General features: G+C 35.1%; 2 protein-coding genes across 2 annotated transcripts; both read right to left on the reverse strand.

Moving 5' to 3' along the window:
- Positions 1 to 616: 616 nt before the first annotated feature.
- On the reverse strand, positions 617 to 3140 carry LOC110021695. Its single transcript, XM_020720289.1, has 4 exons — positions 2644 to 3140; positions 2420 to 2575; positions 1316 to 1495; positions 617 to 739 (listed from the first exon to the last, which is right to left on the reverse strand). Exons 2-4 carry the CDS (start codon positions 2486 to 2488, stop codon positions 617 to 619), a joined length of 372 nt encoding a protein of 123 aa, XP_020575948.1. The 5' UTR covers positions 2489 to 2575; positions 2644 to 3140.
- A 1077-nt stretch (positions 3141 to 4217) lies between these two features.
- LOC110021743 (paramyosin-like) lies at positions 4218 to 8706 on the reverse strand. Its single transcript, XM_020720358.1, is given in 4 exon segments — positions 4218 to 5105; positions 5212 to 5584; positions 5586 to 5896; positions 7521 to 8706. Coding segments are annotated over 4 exon segments (2322 nt in total). The 5' UTR covers positions 8565 to 8706; the 3' UTR covers positions 4218 to 4511.
- Between the last annotated feature and the right edge of the window lie 3739 nt (positions 8707 to 12445).

The following is a 12445-nucleotide window of genomic DNA, read 5'->3' on the forward strand; positions in this document are numbered from 1 at the left end:
TTTTTTGAAGGCATGTTCTCTTATGAGGGACAAGTTTTAACAAAATCTGCATCACTCTTACACCAATATTAATAATTCAATAATTATTTTTAATTTCATTAATTTAGTTTAATCAATCTCATATGTGAAGAAATACATATGTCAGGGCTTGACAAACAAAAAAACATTATTAAAATGTATAGTGTCAGTACAAAAATCTCACATGTGCTAGATTTGTAAATGGCAGTTTATTAGAAGTAGATGGATAAATTTGCGTTTCAATGACAAGAAAAACATCAGACAAAATCATTCATTTGAGTCTTTAATAAGTTTTCTTATGAACAAAATAGTTTACAAGAAGCACTAACCAATAGCAACTTGAAACCATCCTCCAAAGGCATACGTGGAGAAAAATTTTCATAAATTTCTTACACACTGACGGCCGCCATTAAACTAAAATTCAACACATTTTAATAATATATTACATAGTATTTTATAAAATTTTAATCTTATAAAATGAAAAAATTCATGAAAGTGGATGAAAGTATCTGAACCGGCGCTCCTCCTTCGCCACCGACGCCTCCCCGGCGTGCTTTCCACCGGCAAGTGATCTTCGGCATGCTTTCCACAGCCGAACCTAATCTATGTCACTTGTTTGTGCACATAAAAAATATAGGAGTATGGCATCACAATTATATATGAGTCGGGTCATCTGCTTAATATTTGTGATGTGCTTGAAACAAAGTGGTACAATCCTTGTCTGGATAAATAAACCATGTAATAAAAATGAAGTTTTTTCACAACACAAAGCAATAAGAAGAGTACCAAAAAAATAGATCAACAAAATTTCTTTGTTAATAAACCATGTAATCAGGAATCAATCATCTTCCATCAAAGAAAAGAATCAAATAAAGTGACACATGTACTGAAGCTTGTTTAGCCTCAGAGAATTTTAAGCACACACAGAAAGAGAAATTAAAATTTTGTCATAAACTTAGCCAAGCAGGGAATGAAGTCCAATGAAATAAAAAAGGCTAATTGATCTCAAAGCTGAAAACAAAAGACGAAGCGCTCTCTAGCTGAGGCCATAGCCCATCAGCTGCCAGCAGGAAACCATCTTTAGTAGAGGTGGCTACGATCCATCCTCCTGTTTTTGTTGGGGGAGAAGGCAGCTGCTTTTTTATCCATGGCCTCAGTGGTAGCAGCCTGCGTGGGCTCCGCGACCTTCGCAGTTATCCGATAATTGAGATTTCAAACAACAACTATCATCATCGGTACAAAAAATGTATGAGCAGATGCTTCTCATAAATCTTTTCGGTGTCGAAGTAGAATGCACCTTCTTTTGGGACACTTGGCTCTGATAATTGCTTGAACCAGAGCGAAATGGGGATCCGGATTCTCTGCGGCTGCTGTTGTATGGCATCTGCCTCTGTTTCTCGGCTGGACATGTAACGGCTGCCGTGGCATTGCGGTCGCCACCACTGGATCTTCCACCGTCATCCAGTTCCTGGCTCAGCTGAGAACCAACAAGTGGACAGAAATTGCATATACGAGTTAGAATATTAACTTCAAGGGGCATTTACATGCATACCCATTCAATTGTTATGTATTTGAAAAATCTTTCATATCATACGAAAAGTATCACTATTTTTAAAAATTGAAAAACAATTTTGTAGCTCCTGTGATGGACAAAATTGGAGAAAGCCGTCTTAGATGGTTTGGTCACATTAAAAGTCGACCATCTGATGATCCGATTAGGAGAGTAGATGTTTTAGATTCGACTTGTGTTAGAAAGACAGAGGTAGATCTAGGAAGGCTTGGGCTCATTGTATAAAAAATGATCTTAATTTACTAGAGCTAAATGAAAATATGACACTAAACAGGACGCAATGGAGAAAAACAATTCATGTAGCCGACCCCACGTAGTGGGGTTAAAACTTTGTTGTTGATGTTGTTGTTGTTGTTGAAAAACAATTATGCATAGATAAGATGGAATGTAAATATGTAAAAATTAAAATTTAGATGTTACATGTCTAAATAGTTGGGAATTAAGTGACATGCATGTAAATCTTCCTAACCTTAAATAAAATGTCATGCTATAGAAACTGCATTAAGTTTTTATCATCATTTGTATTTGTTTTTCATAAATGCTTACAAAATGTCAAATTTCATGATGTTTATAAAATGGTATGACACTGTGTATACTTTTTTGCAAACGGCTTCCCATCTAATTTGTTTTTTCCAACAGAAGCTTCAAATGCAAATAAATACATACATAAAAAAAAATGGTGTGTGTGTGTATATATATATATAGGCTAATTGCTCTGTGCTATAAACTAATAGTTGAATTTTTTATTTTTCTGCAAACAATATAATCTTTTCCTTTATCAGGATCTCTGATGCAATTTTTTCCATTAACTAGCATTTCTTTATTAGGAACCTGGTGGATCCGGTTCTCGAGCAAGTTGAGGCGATCCAGGAGAGCTTCTCTGAGATGAACATCACCCATATCTGCGTTCAACTGGTTGCTCCTCCCACCCTGGTCTGCTTCGAAATAACTCTCCGGCAGCCTCTCCTTCTCCTCCAGCCGCCTCAGCTGCATCATTCCATGTGATTCTTAAGTTAAGGATTAATGAGATCAACTTTTTATGATGAAGAACTTACACGAAAGTCGATTTGATTCGGTCTGTTAAGAGGTTTAGTGCCGTAGAAATTCAGGGAAGAAGGAGCCGAGGGTTTTTTGCTGAGATGGGTCGGATCTTTCTGGTGAATCTTTATAATGAACAAATTAGATATCTATTTGGCTGCAATTGATCAGGATGGAGGCGACGTGCGACAGAGGCCACAACAGCCAAAATTTAGGGAGATCAATCCGGCGATGGGGTACAAGCGACGACAGCAACAACCTTCTCCTGTGCGGCGAGCGACGACGAAAGCAATTCCCTTCTATATACTATTCTCTTGTGCGACGAGCTAAGAAGAAAGAGACGAGCTATGAAGGAAGAGATATGAAGGAAGGCATTCCCTTAATCTGTGTTTGTCCGCAACCTAGATTTACCTTAAACACGATTTATCAAATCCGGTAAACAAAATCAATCAAATCCGGAGGAGCTCGTCGGCTGCGGCTGAATAATAAATCTGTCTCCATTAAATCCGAAGAAAAAAATGGAACACTGAAAATTAAATTTAAGGAAGCTTTGAATTTAATTTTAATTTTATTGATGTTGATTGGAATTGAATTAAATTTATGAGTAATTCCTATTAATAGTATGCTACCAAATACTACCTTAATAAATTGAGGAGTTACTTTAGATTTAGCGGGGGAGAAGAAACTAAGGAAGATGAAATTGCATTTTATGGATTTACATTAAAACCACACGGTAATCTGTCTAAAAATAAGAAAAAATTTGCATACGTAAGACGTACATAGGGAATAAAGGAGTTATATTCACGTTATATTTTTTTGTAACCTCAATGTAACATTCTATAACCTACAAATAAATTCTGCGCTTCTGACTTCATATATTAAGAACTTATTTGTAGGTTACAGATAGATTGTAAAAGTTTATATAAACGTACACAAATTTTTCCCCTAAAAATAGCCTACCAAACGAATAAAAATATTACATTAGGCGAAACGGGAGTTCCGTGTACACCTTCAACCGTACATATATTTTCCGTATGCAATACACCACCTGATTCAGATCCATGAAGAAAGCAAGCAGGGATTTATAAGACGTTGCTTTGGCAGTCTCGAATCTTTTTTATATGGCTTTGTAGCAAGAAACATTTGGCTCTGTTTCGGTTTGGTGCTAGCACCTAAACGTTCTTTTTACATTTTTTAAACATTTGGCTCTGTTTCTGTTTGGCTGAAGAAACATTTGGCCCTATTTACATATTTAGCACCTAAACTTTTTTTTACATATAACATTTGGCCCTATTTACATAATATCATTTAAAATTTTAGTATCACCTAAAAATACTACTATTTTAATATTTAAAAAGTGAAATAATAGTCCTTTTTATACAAAGGTAAGTTGGCATAGAAATGCAAAAATTGAAGTTTAGGTGATAGATATGTAAATACATATGAATTAAGTATGTATGTAAATCTTCCTTGCTGATGTAATATCTTTTCATGTCAAAGAGGCACAACCAAACCAAAAGCTGCTCTGGATATAAACCAAAAAAGAGACTGCAATCCAATTTTATTATCAAATGAGAACAAGATGGCAGTGAAGAATAGAATTCATCTCAAAATCTCAGGTATCACACCAACAACTCCACAAATTAGATCCTAACAATGTTTATTATTAAGAGACTTGTACACATCTACAAATAAAATTTCAGAGCCAAAATCGCAAAAGAATGTGGAAAAAAAGAAAAACAAAACAAGGATGCATAAAACAAAAAGAAGATTTAAGCTTGGAGATGTAATTCTATAGTATAATTTTGCAAAGACGATTATCATTTGGCTGCACCCTAGATTTACCTTAAGCAAAATGCAAGAACTTTCTTCTAGACTTGTACATTCATCGCTCATCCGCCACAAGCTTTTTCAAAGAAGCGGCCATTTCTGCCAAGTTTTGTCCAGAAAACTTAGTGATGAGTGCTACAGGGGAAAAGTATTTGCTGGAGCTCCCCTGCTCCTCCAAATTAAGGCTATATGACCCTTCGAGTTCCGTTGCTCTTTCTTCTGCAGCTTCAGCTTCTTTCAATAAAAATTCAGCCTCTTCTGAGTCAACCAATTCAAGAGGTGCTGATCTTTCAGACCTTGCAGCAGCATCAATCAGCTCGTGTCTCTTATAACTTGCAACAGCTGCTTCCTTTTCCTTTAATAATACAAGCTCTTCATTTTCCTGCATCGTGTTAATATTGTTTTTAATTTCTTCATCTAACTTTTCAAGATTTAGAACAGCATTGTCCATTTTATTCTGCATGATTTCCTTATCAGAGTTCAGTGCCTTCGCTTCAGCAGCTATCCGCCCAGCTTCCTTGAAATTTCTTGCAGCAGCAGCAACTTTCTTCTCAGCTTCAAGTTCGGGACCTCTTTTATCAACAAAAGCTATTCGCTGCTTAAATAAATCAATGTCTTGCTGGATACTTACTCTGGTGGAAGAAAGTTCCTGTAAAAAATAAAATGTCTTAAGATATGTGAACTCTTTTAAGCTTTAAAGGATCTATAAAAAAGAGCGGCAGGAATACAAAACAAAGATTTTGCTAGGGACCAACCTGTAGTTTAGTTCTTGCACTGGATATATGTTGTCGGAGCAGCTGGCTTTCCTCTAGAATTCTCTCTTCTGTACTCACCAACTGCAATTTGTCTTCTCTGGACTTTATGAAGGATGAAGCTAATTCTTTTCTTAATCCAACCAAATCCTGATATATTTTGGCTTCTTCCAAAGCAGCATTGCCATGTTTTTGGAGATTAAAACACTTCTGCTTTTCTAAATTGATAAATTTATCAATTTCATTTCTTTTTGATGATAAGACCTCTCGCTCTGCGTCGATACGAGACATAGCAGACTTAAAATTATCATGCTTAATGTCAACACTAGAACTTTTCTCTTGAAACTCTGATACAACTTGAAAAATTTCTCTCTGCTTCATGGATCTGAGATTCATTCTCAGCAATCTCTGATTCCTTCAATCTAACTAAATTCAGAAGCTTCTCCAACTCCTTCGCTAGAGAAACTCGTTTCTTCAGAAGCCCCGCAACCTCCTCTCTATTGTCTCTAACCAGGTCATCAATGTAACTATCCAATGTTGAGCGTGCATCTGATATGAGTTTTGCTTCAATATCCATCTCAAGCATGCTCATCTCTAACAGTTCCATTGATGTTTGCCAATCCTCTAAATCTTTGGAAGAAAGTTTCTTGGCTTTTCTATGAATTAGATCTGCTCGATCAGCAGCATCCTGCAAAAGGTAGGGTTGAAAATTACAAACTAGGTTGCTAGATGCTCAATTATATAGACAAGAAAACTAAGAAAATGAGCATACTCGAAAAAAAAAAACATGCTCTTCTTCCTTCAGGAAAAATTAACCAGAAAGTTCACTTTCATGGTGTTGGAAAACAGTTCAATCTTCTATAACAAAGCGTGCTTTCCTCTTTTAGAAGAAACTTCTGGATCTATACTTTTCTTTAGCAAGAAAACTATAGAATCAATAGTACTTTGGAGGGAAGATCAGATATGTTCATTGGAGACAATTCATTTTCAAACAACCATGACTTGGCTTATAACTCAAAAAAAAAAAAAAAAAAAAAAAAAAAAAAAAAAAAAATGTTTTAAAAAATCAAATATTACAAATCTAACCCATAAAAAAAACATTACAAGATATGAATCTAATGTGTTGTGGAAGGTTGTTTGTCTCTCGACTCCTACTATGGAGAAATTATTACATCTCGATTTCATCGTAGCGGATGATAGTATTGGTGGTAGTATTGGTGGTATTGTGGGGATATTTTACCATTATACCCTCACAATATTACCAATACTATCACCCACACCTAATCCAGATTTATCTTATCCGGAAGTAATAATTTCTCCCCACTATGATATGGTTCAAGGTGGCTCATGTGGTTGCAATGTGGTAATGGAGACCTAAGGATAGTGAAAGATGGGGTGTCTACGAATAATTGAGAGAAGAATCACAGTGTTTATGAACTGAAATGGAACCATAAAACCTAACATACTACACCCTAAATACCCTTAACTACTGAAACGAAAATGACACGCGACTCTAGCTCATGAGCATACTTTGGGCACCAAAACATGAAGTATGTGAAGCATAACGTCGCGTGTGAGTTAATCTCCTTAAGTGCGCCAGAATATTTCATAGTGAAGCAGAGCATTTTTATGATATTTTTATGCCTCCCAATAGGATTACAACTGCAACAATCTCGCATTAAACTGCTCCACTTGAGAGAAAGTTACTTTTCTATAATACTAAAGTTATAAATATGATGTGTTATGAATACACTCAAGTATGTGAAGCCTTTTAGGAGAGTTTGGCACTGAAAATATTTATTGGCCTGCACAGATGAGAGAGGAGGAGGTGAAAAAAAGACAAAAAAATGAGATAGGAGCATAAAATGATCCGGTAGAGGAGAAAAGGAGATTCATAGAAAAAGGAGGTTGAAGATATGGATGAATGAACACCTGTAAGGGTGGAAGGCAGAGGGTAGAGATGAAGCAACGAGGATAAACCCTAGAAAAGGAGAGACTTTGCAGAGAGATGGCCACAAGAAACACTAATCTAAATTCATTATCAAATTCTATTCATTAATTTATTACATGCAAAACTACTTTATTTATTACATATTAAGAAAAGATCAAAAATAAAATTAAATTTATCCTTATAAAAAATAAAACTAAATTTACTAAGGTTAATATCTATCAAACCATAGAAATCGTTTCAATTAAGCTATCCCTTGGACCGCTTGTTATGCTTAAGAATGTTTTAGTTGATAAGAATCGAACTAAATGATGGTAATAATTATAAGGGATTTCAGATCCCTCAAGAAAATAAACCGGCATACCTTGGCAAATTGCTGAAGAAGTTCTATTCCATCTTCCTCAGCAGCTATCTGCAAATTAAGAGCTTCCTGCATCCTTGAATCAGCATAATCACAGTCCAGTTCCGTCTCTCTCAACGTGTTCAGCAGCCTATCCTTCTCCTTCTCTGCTGCTGCAAGAGATTCACTGACTCTCTCTGCCTTCTCAAAATCCTCGGCCTCACAGGCCTCCTCAAGCTGCTTCTCTAAGTCTTTATACATCATTGAGGCCTGGTTGACGTCCTGTCCAGCCTTCCTTCGCCTCCTCTCAAGTTCCTTCCTCTCAGAGTACGCCAAAGTTGCCTTCTCTTGAATTCCCTCAACTTTTGTGGAAATACTTGATCTGAGAAGATTCAATTTATCCTCTATTAATTCCCAGGTGTCCTTTTCGGAAGCCTCCGCGGTTGAAGGCAATGCCTCAGAGTCGCCTTCAGAACCACCACGTTGTGAAGGTGATAACCCATCTCCATTACTCGGAGATTTTACAGATGGCAGCATTTCCGATACAGCCGCATCTTCATGTTCGGGTCCATCCGGCAACTCATCCTGACAGCTCGCAGTCGATAAAGTGGAGTCGGAACCAAAAGCGCCAGTGACATCCTCAATTGAATGAGTAGGATCGTCGATGGAAACCACCGGCGCAGAATCAATTGCTTCGCGGCCGTAACCGATGCGGAAGCCCAGCTTCTTCTTGCGCGCGATTTGGCGAGATGGCACGACAGAAGAAGGTTTTTTGGCAGAAGAGCAGATTACGCTACTGAAATCTTTAGGCTCGATGGGGGTTTGGATGGAGAGATCGGTGAAAAGATCTTCGTCGAGGGGTCGAGGTTTCGAATGGGGCGAAGTGGAGGGTGCAGTTGGCGGGGAAGGAGAGCGAGGAAGAATCTGAGCCTGAGATGGAGATAGTGCAGCCGGTTCTTTTTCTGGTGGTATGGATGAAGGGAGGAGCTCGGAGGGGGAGAAGAGGACCATACCTTCGAAGAGCGAGCCAGCCAACTCGTCGCCACTGACTCCGTCTCCCGAGGCCATGGCGATCTCTAAGTCGGTCGAAGAGAGGCGGATGAAGAGGCCGCCGTCGCCGGCGGAGAATGCAATAACGGGGCGGCGGAGCGTAGAAAGGAAAAGAATAACGAGCACGGTAGTTCACAGCTTTACATTTGGAAAATTTATTCCATGCCATCTCCACCATCTATCACGCCGATTTAAAAAAATATATATTCAAAATAGACCCCACCGTCATATATTTTCGTCCACCATCATACATCTTTGTTGTGATAAACGATAAAAATTAGACACGGTATACATTTCTGCATGCAATGTCCCTATTTATACATACCCCAATTCAAATTTATTTACACAACTAACTTCTAAATTTTTCTTTTTCACATTTATATCATTTAAAATTTTCATATCACATAAAAATATCACTTTTAACTTTAAAAATTTTGAAATATAACTTTTCGTGAAGATATGGTATGCATGAAAAAATTGAAGTTTATTTTAGATATATTAATACATAGGTATTGAGTGGTATAAATATAAATCTTCCTATTTTTTTTAATGTGAGGCTATAAAAAAAAACCTTACAAAATAAAAAAAAAATTAAGTGCATTTTAGATTAATTTTTATTTTGTTTTATTATTTAATAAAATAAAATATATTTGATATATTAAATTATTTTTTAAAACATTCATAATAATTTTAAATTATTTTGATTATTTAAAAAAAATTAATTTATTTTCAAAAGAAAATATAAATATAAAATTTCACTAATTGAAATACCATTCCGTCATAACCCAGATTACAAAATCAACAACACAAAAAGCGCGAGAAAACACCACATTTTCTCTAAAAATATGGAGCTTGCAATAAAATGCACATTGAGTAAATCTCATGGTTTATTGTTAGAAACCCTATTGTTGAAAATTAATTCATTGAATTTCATCAAATATCTCTCATTTGTAAACATTAGATTTAATGACACATTAAATTTTGAAACAAGATAAGAAAAAAAAGGAGCTAAAATTCTTTTCATTTTTGCCTCTCCAAATATGATAAAGAAGATAACAAATAGGGCTAACAATAACTTTTAGATCTCATAAGCATAAGTAGGAGTTTGAGTAAGATTTTTGCCCTCACCAAGCATAAAAAACCTGATTAGTTTTAGGGCTGATTTAGGGTCCATTTGGGGCAGCTTATTTGGTGCGATGGGGTTTTGAAAATGCACTTGCCCTGTTTGGGTAAAATGCTTTTTGGCAGCTTATACGTTTTCAAAACACTGAAAACATCGTTTTCGCACCGCACCTGTCTAGTTGCGGTGACAGCTTTCTGGCTGCGGTCTAGCTTTTCCAAAAGAATAAAAATTTGTAATAGCTACCGCACCTAGCTTATCAGCAGATTATTTTTAATCAGCTTATCAGCAGATTATTCATAACGTTCAGATGAATAATTTCTTTTTAAATGAGATCGAACCATGTTAACAGAGAGCAACTTGTTCGCTTAAATGACACTAAATTGTGCCAAGTAAAACCTACTTGCTTAAAATAAAATTGTGCCCCCATAAGAACAACTTGCTTAGAATTATTCCAGAATCATAAACTATTTGTTGGAATCTACTAGCCACATTTCCTTGAAGTATATTTTAAAAGCTCAAGTATCTAAAAATAATCCTTGCATGATAGTTTCTAAGTACCCTTGATGCATTATGAAAACCTCATTCAAGAAAATCTCCCTCATTTCTCTTCTCTTTCTCTTACATTCCCCATTTTAATTTATTTTATTGTAATTTTTTTAATAATAATTTTTTTAGTAAAAATAGTGCATTTATTTTTAAAAAGATAATTCTAAGAGAAAAAAATAGTCTGAAATTATAACCTTTTTTTCACGAATGAATACTTCATCGATTAAATTTAAATTTGAATTTTATTTAATTTTAGTTTAATCAATATATAATTAAATTTATTTTATGTTAAAATTTTGTTAAACAATAAGAACATAATTATTTGAGTTCAGATTAATTTATTTTATGTTAAAATTTTACTAAGCAATATATGTTTCATTAATCACCTTTATATATATAAATTTGGGACAATTACTACAAAGCACCCAAAGCTTTTTTTTTTTTTTTTTACGAATCAAACACTATCTTGCATCCATTTTTCAAATTCCCACTGAAATATCAAAATTCATGACAAAATGTCAATCCTCACATTTCATTTTTTATCAAATTCTCAATGATTTGATCATAACACGCGTAAATGCATCGACTCAGTGGTTCAATGTGCTTAATTTGTAAATGTCAATGTTTTGGATGCTCTCTATGTAACTATATATATATATATATATAAATTTGGTGTTATGTACTTTGTTTTTTGTATAAATAAAATTTTGTTAATATAATTACTACTATTTAGAAAAAAAGCGTAATGTATTTATAATTAGTGCCTTACTCTTAACTCTTAACAAAACTCAAATGGAAATTAAAATGGGAGAAATAGGGGAAAAGAGAAACAAGGAGGATTTGTCTTGAATGGGGCTTATAAAAACCATTGTAGGTAAAATTTAAGCTTTCATTAACTATCAAAAATGTGCAATGATGCTCTCAAAACTAACAAAAATATGTTGACTATAACTAATAGTTTAGGATTTTCAAATTATTTTAAGCAAGGTGTTTTTACGTGGCACAATTTGGTCCCACCAAGCGAACAAGTTGCGCTTTGTTGGCACAATTTGGTCTCTTCTTTAAAAAATAAGCCATCCTACCGTCTTAACTAAATGATCCCTGAAACTATATTGTTTTAAAATTTGTCCCTGTTATGTAACATTCTTGGTCTCATTAACAAATTTTTTAGCAAACACGGATCACGATTGATATATTTGATGGAAATATTCCAAAATCAAATTTAAGATTATCCCGACATTTGTTTCAACAAGTTTATAGTTAAAATGTTGTGTCGACGAGAAGAACCCAATGATACTAAAATCAATTCAATCCAGGTCCAATCAAACCAATATCAAGCTATTGAAGCACATTTGGAGGCTTTGAATAATCAATTGAATGGTCAAATGATTTTTAAATTTGATATATTTATAGTTGAATAGTGAGTCTCAATGAAATAAAGTCAACAAGCTCAGGATCGCTAAATTATAAGGCCATTAAGGCACTCAAATCATTAAAAAAATCATTAATAATCAAGGGGAATCAATAATGACCGCCCTAATAGATTGTTAGGGAAGTTATGCACTAAAAGACCAAAACACCCATCCACAAAAAGGTAATAAATAGTCTCCTCTCTTCACTTGTGAGAGGAAGGAGGAGAAAAGAAATCCTAGAGCTTGCTCTGGAAAGTACACCCCATGATAACCGCCCGCCTATGTAGTTGCCGACCACTGCCCACCACCACCCCTCGACCACGTCGATCTCAACTAGTCGTCACTGTCTGTCACCACAGATTACTGGTTGTCGGTGAGCCCTACTTGGAAGTATTATAATTCAAATACTGTTGTTGAGACTAACACATATTTTATTTGTGTTGTATAAAGACAAGTGTAATTATCATTGTAAGATTATAACATCGTTCTTCCGACTGCGGGAGAAGGGCGCACACCCCTCTACTTACACATAATGGATTATTTTGATTGGGCTAGGCTCGATTATTTTTTTCTCTTTCTAGGGGTTTTTTATGTAAAAATCTTGATGTCCCAACTTGTTATTTTTAGTTTAATTGTGTGTGTTTAATCTTCATACAATACTAATATATTAAATTATCACGATATCGCCGCAAATGTTTCAAAAAGTAATAATTCTCAAAGCACACACACACACACACACACAAGATTTCTATGCAGCTAAAAACAGTAAACTCCATCGACAATCACAAATAAATTCTGGCATACGACAAGATTTACAT

Source organism: Phalaenopsis equestris, unplaced genomic scaffold, assembly GCF_001263595.1.
Source record: "Phalaenopsis equestris unplaced genomic scaffold, ASM126359v1 Scaffold000140, whole genome shotgun sequence".
NCBI lineage: Eukaryota > Viridiplantae > Streptophyta > Magnoliopsida > Asparagales > Orchidaceae > Phalaenopsis > Phalaenopsis equestris.